This window comes from Musa acuminata, chromosome BXJ3-11 (genome assembly GCF_036884655.1).
Source record: "Musa acuminata AAA Group cultivar baxijiao chromosome BXJ3-11, Cavendish_Baxijiao_AAA, whole genome shotgun sequence".
NCBI classification, from domain to species: Eukaryota; Viridiplantae; Streptophyta; class Magnoliopsida; order Zingiberales; family Musaceae; genus Musa; species Musa acuminata.
In genome coordinates, this window is record NC_088359.1 from 7,971,555 (window position 1) to 7,979,112 (window position 7,558).

The 7,558-nt window shown below is 42.0% G+C and overlaps 1 protein-coding gene across 1 annotated transcript; it reads left to right on the plus strand.

Annotated features, from left to right (window-relative positions):
* Nucleotides 1-1,437: 1,437 nt before the first annotated feature.
* LOC135652689 (UPF0481 protein At3g47200-like) lies at nucleotides 1,438-2,933 on the plus strand. The gene is made up of 2 exons (XM_065173831.1): nucleotides 1,438-2,035; nucleotides 2,114-2,933. The coding sequence occupies exons 1-2, from the start codon at nucleotides 1,445-1,447 to the stop codon at nucleotides 2,816-2,818; spliced, it is 1,296 nt and encodes a 431-aa protein (XP_065029903.1). The 5' UTR covers nucleotides 1,438-1,444; the 3' UTR covers nucleotides 2,819-2,933.
* Nucleotides 2,934-7,558: the final 4,625 nt, after the last annotated feature.

Sequence of the window (7,558 nt, forward strand, 5' to 3'; positions counted from 1 at the left end):
AAGAAATTTTATTTCCCATTGTCTTTTTCGCAAAGAGATTTTCTAACTTTTGACAAACAACATCAGCTCAGGTTTCATCTGAAATATACTCATGCAAGTTTATATCCATCCATCTTCTAATATAGGCCATAAATTTTCTATGTTGAACTTCCCATTCTTCATTATCCATAGTAGAAGGTTTATCTTTAACCTTGATGGGCTTATATAAATTTTACAATAAAGTATATCTTCCATCATACGCTTCCAAGTGGAATAATTTGATGAGTTCAATTTAATCATATCATCTGACTGCTCCATTTTAATCACACAAGAAAAACTAGCACCAAATAACCTATTGCTTTGATACCACTTATTGGAAAAAAACATGTTAAAACGGAATCATTATTTTCCCTCTTTGTGTATCAAAATGGGTTCCTCATCAAAATACCAACTTGATATCAAAATACAAATATCAACCAGCATAGCATAAACAATAGAGCAATAAATCAATCACATAGTGAGACCAAATCTTTTAACGTAGAAATCTCAATGTGAGAAAAACCACGGGACCACTGTCCACCTCAAATTTCCACTATTAATAGAAATGATAATAGGTTTACAGTAAATCTTCTCTAGAATAACCAGATGATCATAATAACATCAAGAACATAGATCTTGGCTAAGAATAATATATCTCATCAAAAGAGAATTCTAGGTCTCACAAAATGGGTATAGTAGAAAAATACCTTGAAGAGGGTAAACTACAGATGAACACCATTAAGATTGTAGAGCTTGCTCCAAGGATTCTCGGCATAAAATTTAGGTCAAAACTAATAACGTTTGACCATTAATCGTCAAGAAAACTCAATATCCTAATTTTTCTCTTTTTTTTTTCTTTTTCTCTTTCCCCTTTCTCTCTCTATCTCCGTGTTTACTGCTCTCAAAGTCGCTGCCCTAAATTTTTTACCTTTTAATTAATATTTGAGCTCAAAAAAAATTAATTGTCGAAGGCACATATGAGCTGGACCCCCACAGGTATCCCTCTCATAGTATACAGTTTTACTGCTTTTGTTGTTGCCTTGCGCCACTAAAAGCCTGTGGCTTTGATATATGCACAGCGATAGAGGGATGAAATTTTGTCTTGTAGACGTTGGTGCCACTTTATGTGCATGAGGGAACAGCTCAGGTGACGTAAACTAAAGAAGCGGGGCGGAAGAGCATAATGGCAATTGCTTGCTACCACAGTATGCTTCATTCTTAAAGGAACACCGGACAGTGAAGCTCCGATTACCCATCACGTCTTCTTTCCTTTTTGTTCTCTCCCGATTAATCAAGTTGTGCACATCCTTCATCCACGGAAAAGTAATCGTAACTGAGAAGTAGAGAGGAGAGAAGAGCTTAAAGCATCCTGAGACCTGTGAACTGCATGCTCCACTTCTCATTCTTGTATTCCATGGCACGGGTGATGGAGATTGACGATGGGACCGTGGGAGAGAAAAGCTGGGTGGTGGAGATCGATGGCCAGTCCAAGAAAATCGATCCACTAATCGAGAACAAACAATGGTCGAAGCAGTCCATATACAGGGTTCCTGCTTGCATAAAAAAATTGAACAGAGCGGTCTACACGCCCCAGATCGTCTCCTTCGGCCCGTACCACCATGGCGAGAATGACCTCATGCCGATGGAGGAGCACAAGCACAGAGCACTGCTCCACTTCCTCAAGAAAGCAAAGAAGCCTTTCCACGAGTTCATGGCCGCCATGGAGGCTGAGTTTGAGCGACTGCAAGAGGCTTATCAGAGCCTCGACGAGCGATGGAAGGATAAGGAATCGTTCCTGCGGCTGATGATCCTCGATGGCTGCTTCATGCTCGAGATAATGCGCGTCAAGACGAAGAAGTCCTCCGACCATGGCTACGCGTACGATGATCCCGTCTTTAGCGAAAGTGGCATTCACCACAACGTGCCCTACATAAAGCGAGATATGATGATGATCGAGAATCAACTGCCTCTGCTGGTTTTGGACCAACTGGTTCTCGTTGAGGGTCTTCATCGCACGGTAAGTGCAGCTTTACGCTTTCTTATTTCGTTTTACCTGAATTATTACCTCGTCTTTCGACGTTGAACTATGCCACAGGCGGAGAAGTACGTAGACGAGCTGATGCAAAGATTCTGGGAGTGGAATTCCACGGCGAGCCTGGGGCAGCGCCTCCACCCCCTTGGCGTGCTCCACAGCGTCCTGCTGAAACCCTGCGGGAAGAAGAACAGGGATCCCAAGACGCCGAAGATGGACACGATCATCCGGTCGGCGGTTGAGCTGCACGAGGCCGGCATCCGCTTCAAGACGAGCGAGTCCGACAGCCTCCTTGACATCTGGTTCGATAACGGTGTCCTCAGCCTGCCGAAACTTACAGTCGACGACAACACCAAGTACATGTTCCTCAACCTCATGGCGTTCGAGCGCCTCCACGTCCGCGCCGGCAACGACGTCACCTCCTTCGTCTGCTTCATGGACCACATCATCGACTCCGCCAAGGACATCAACCTGCTGCACTACAAGGGGATCATCCTGAACGCGGTGGGAAGCGACGAGGCCGCCGCCGAGCTGTTCAACCGCCTGACCAAGGACGTGGTACTCGACCCCAGCAGCAGCCTCGGCAAGGTCCAAAACGACGTCAAGAATTATATCCAGAATGATTGGAGAAGGCATCGGGCCAACCTCAGACACACCTACTTCACGAGCCCATGGACCACCCTCTCACTCATGGCCGCCATCGTCTTGTTGATTCTCACGGTGCTGCAGACCATTTACACCATGTTGCAGTTCCACCTATCTGCATGATCTCTGTCGCCGTAATCTGTGATGCTCTGCTTGGTTTGATTTCTTTTCTTATTGCTACGTCTTTACATGGCTTGACCAGACGGATCTTTTGATTCAGTTGTGTTTTCCTCTCATATCTACGAACAAGTTTCAATTACCGATATTTGTTTGGTTCATTGGGATTGGTTTGTAACATATTGATGTTTTTTTCCTTACAAGTGACCAAACTGGATTGGTTTGTGTTAAATTAGTTTTTGGTTATCTGTATGTTGATTCGGAGCTAATAAAGGTTCATCTTTCACTCTTATCATTAGGTGAATTCAGTCGAATTATGTCAAATCCTTCTTATAAAGATACATCGAAAACACTCCCAACAAAATATCGAAATCTTCGATGTCTAAATTGTTAGAATAAAAATAAAAATAAATTAAATTAGTTTGAACTGAATTGATTTGGATTGAAAACCTACTGCTCCGAACCAAAGGGCAACGCTGTACTTCTCTACCATTTATAAATTATTGTTACCTCAACTATTCTTATTCAAGGAATATATATCTATTCTACCGCGGCTGGACAATCGGATAGAATTTACTGCATCATTAGGAAGGATCTCTCACCCTTCATCTCGTGAAGACGATCACAAGCGACTTCGTCAGCATCCATATCCACCTGCAATCCCGATATAAATTCGAACAGAGAAAATTAGGCAAATGTTGCTGAATTGATAGAGACGTCGACCCTCTTTTGGCCCATACATCTCAAGCTTGGATCGCTTTCCAATCCAGTTTGCAAGTTTGTCTTCTCTTATGTTCGAGCTATGCTTAATCCTGTGGACACTTTGCTTCCAGCAGGTGGAGAAGTACGTAGACGAGCTGATGCAAAGTTTCTGGGAGCGGAAGTCCACGGCGAGCCTGGGGCAGCGCCTCCACCCCCTTGCGTGCTCCACAGCTGCCTGCTGAAACGCGGCGGGCAGCAGAACAGGGATCTCAAGACACCGAAGAAGGACACGATCATCCGGTCGGCGGTTGAGCTGCACGAGGCCGGCATCCGCTTCGAGAGCAGGCAGTTAAGCAGCATCAACGACATCGAGTTCAAGGACGGCGTCCTCAGCATCCCCGTGTTCACTGTCGATGATAACACTGAGTACATGTATCTCAATCTCATGGCGTTCGAACGCCTCTACGGTCGCGCCGGCTGATGGGGATATAAACAAGAATAATCTTTGTATATGAACAAATATTAGAAGATCATAATACGCAGCGGAATTAAATGAAAGCATAATCAAACAGAACACCAAGATATATGTGGAAAACCCCTCCAATGTGAAGGGTAAAAACCATGGGGCAAACTAGAGATAATCCACTATGAGAATAATGAATATACAAATCTCAATCTTTTGCCTTAAACCCTAGCAACAATCTCAAGAGAATAACTAGGATACAATGATCACGTCACTGCCCACAATATCTAAAATCTTCCCAAGTAATCACAGCAAGAGTCTACTATAGATTTAATCTAACCTGAGATAGAACACTGCTAGATGATTGAGAATAGCCTCTCTGCGTTGTCCTTGTCTTCTTCCCTTTCTTTTTCTTCCTTTTCTGCCTTGTTTTCCTCCTTTTCTTTGGAATCCCGTGGCTATTTTCTTCTCCCACATTGTTGCCCTATTTATGCCTTTTTCTGCCTCCAAAACGCAGCCACCACACCCCTATAATGTTAATTAGGGTTAGGTTAAGAGAGGGTGTGGGCTGTGGGCTGCCCAAGCCCACTATGGGCTGAATCTGTAGGCTGCCAGCCCAACAACCTCCTCCTTCAGCCCATAAGAGAGGCTGTCCCATGACTCCTCAATGTGAAGCCATGTCGACCAGTTGTCGGCATATCTCCTGCCTTTCTTTTGATAAGGCTTTCATTCCATTTGGTAGCAGTACCAAATCATAAGTGTGATTCTTCTGAAGAGCATCCATCTCTTCTTGCATAGCAACTAACCACTTCTCTATCTGTGGGAAGTTGCTCTCCAACTTCTTCTTGCTCAACATGTCCTGTAGGTAGATCAACATCAGGCTCTACACCATCTTCCTGCACATCTCCCCCATCACCCTGATATACTAGAGGAATAACTGGGTCACAATCTGCTAATCCTTTTGTAGAAGTCTTGGCTGGTGCCTTCTTCTTCAAATCCTCAAAGGTTTGATCCTCAAAAAAGACTACATCTCTGCTTCTAAACACCTTCTGCTTTTCTGGATCCCAAAGCCTGTAACCAAAATGATCATGTGAGTAACCAAGAAAAATATATTCTTTAGTCTTACCATCCAGCTTGGACCTCTCATTATCTGAAACATATGCAAATGCACGACAACCAAACACTCTCAAATGCCTGTAGGAAACATCTTTCCATGACCATACATGCTCTGCAACATCACCATCTAGGGCTGTACATGGTGATAAGTTGATCACATCAACTACAGTACTCAAAGCCTCATCCCAAAACCTTTTGGGTAGCTTGGCCTGTGAAAGCATACATCTGATCTTTTCCATGACGGTGCGGTTCATCCTCTCTGCAATTGCATTATGCTGAGGTGTACCAAGAACTGTCATCTCATGTTGGATCCCATATGACCTGCAATAGTCATTAAACAATCCTGTATACTCACTACCATTATCTGATCTTATGTATTTCAATTGCCTTTTTGTCTCCCTTTCAACCCTAGCATGAAATTCTTTGAAGATATTAATCACCTGATCTTTAGTCTTCAAAGCATAGGCCCAAACTTTCTTGGAAAAATCATCTATAAAAGTGACAAAATAAAGTGCACCACTTATACCAAGAACATCAACAGATCCACCAAGAGTTTTTGTCCTTCAAGGACCACATACATCTGTATAAACACGGTCTAAGGCATGCATTTTTCTAGACAAAGCAGGACTAGCAAATAAAACTCTATGTTGTTTACCTGCCAAACAATCAATACAAGGATTCAAATGTATACCTCTGAGGTTTGGTAATACCTCTCTCTTGGAAAGAGCTTGCAACCCCTTCTCGCTTATGTGTCCCAGTCGCCTATGCCACAACTCCATGCTGAAGTTTTTTTCTATAGCATTTAATTGCTCACCATAAGCTTTAGCTTGCAACCTGTACAAAGTATGATATTTCTTTCCATTAGCTATAACAAGAGAACCCTTACTGAGATTTCATTGCCCTTTGTGAAATCTGCTTTCATAGTCTTCGTTATCTAGCCTTCCAACTGAAATTAGATTCAGCCTCAAGTCAACCACATGCCTCACATCCTTAAGCACCAACTTACAGTCAAAGTTGGTCTTTAAATGGATATCACCCGTGCCTATGATGTCTGTTATGTCATAGTTGCCCATCTTGACAATACCAAAATTTCCAGACCTGTATGTAGCAAAAAACTCTCTCCGTGGTGTAGCATGATAAGAAGCACTTGTGTCAATCACCCACTCAAGATCCTGACACACACAAGAAAAAATATCATCAGAAGGAGACAAAATCAAATAATCACCACCCTGCATTGTAGCTGTGATATTATCTTTTGACTCTATAGACTCCACTTCTTTTCCCTTTTTCTTGCTCTTCTTAGGTTGCTTACATTGGTTCTTGTATTATCCTTTCTCACCATAATTATAGCAAACAATATCTTTTCTTGATCTTGACTTGCTTCTACCCATGCGTGAACTGCTTCTAGACTTTGACCTTCCTCTGTTCTCTGAGATAAGTGCCTGTGAATCATTCTGAGATGTTGCTGAATTCTTTCTTTTCAACTCCTCATTCAACAAACTGCTTGTTACTTGACTCATAATGACAACACCATCTAGCGCAGAATTACTGAGGGAAACCACCAGTGTCTCCCAACTTTCTGGTAATGAATTGAGAAGTAACAATGCCTGCAACTCATCATCAAGAGACATTTTCATAGAGGATAACTGGTTAGTAATACTTTGCATTTCATTCAAATGTTCAGCAATAGAAGCACCCTCTCTATATTTTAGGTTCACAAGTTTTCTGATCAAAAAAGCTTTGTTGCCAGCTATTTTTCTTTCATAGAGACTTTCCAACTTTTTCCAAAAAGAATATGCAGAAATTTCAGTAGAAACATGGTGAAAGACACTATCATCAAGCCACTGTTGAATAAATCCAATTGTTTTTTGATCTAACCTCTTCCACTCATCATTTGTCATAGTTGTGGGTTTTGCATTATCCCCCTGCAAAGGTCCATACAAATCTTTGTAATACAAGAGATCTTCCATTCTTGGTTTCATATCATCCAATTGTTTCCATTCAAACTAATCATGCGAGAAACATTACTGGCCTCTATGTTCAAATACAAAATTTAAATCACCAAAACCCCTTGCTCTGATACCAGTTGATGGGGATATAAACAGAAATAACCTTTGTATATGAATAAATACTAGAAGACCATAATATGCAGCGGAATTAAATGGAAGCACAATCAAACAGAACACCAAGATATACATGGAAAACCCCTCCAATGTGAAGGGTAAAAACCATAGGACAAACTAGAGATAATCCACTATGAGAATAATGAATCTATAAATCTCAATCTTTTGCCCTAAACCCTAGCAACAATCTCAAGAGAATAACTGGGATACAAGGATCACGTCACTGCCCACAATATCTAAAACCTTCCCAAGTAATCACAGCAAGAATCTACTGTAGATTTGATCTAACCTGAGATAGAACACTACTAGATGATTGAGAACAGCCTCTCTGCGTTGTCCTTG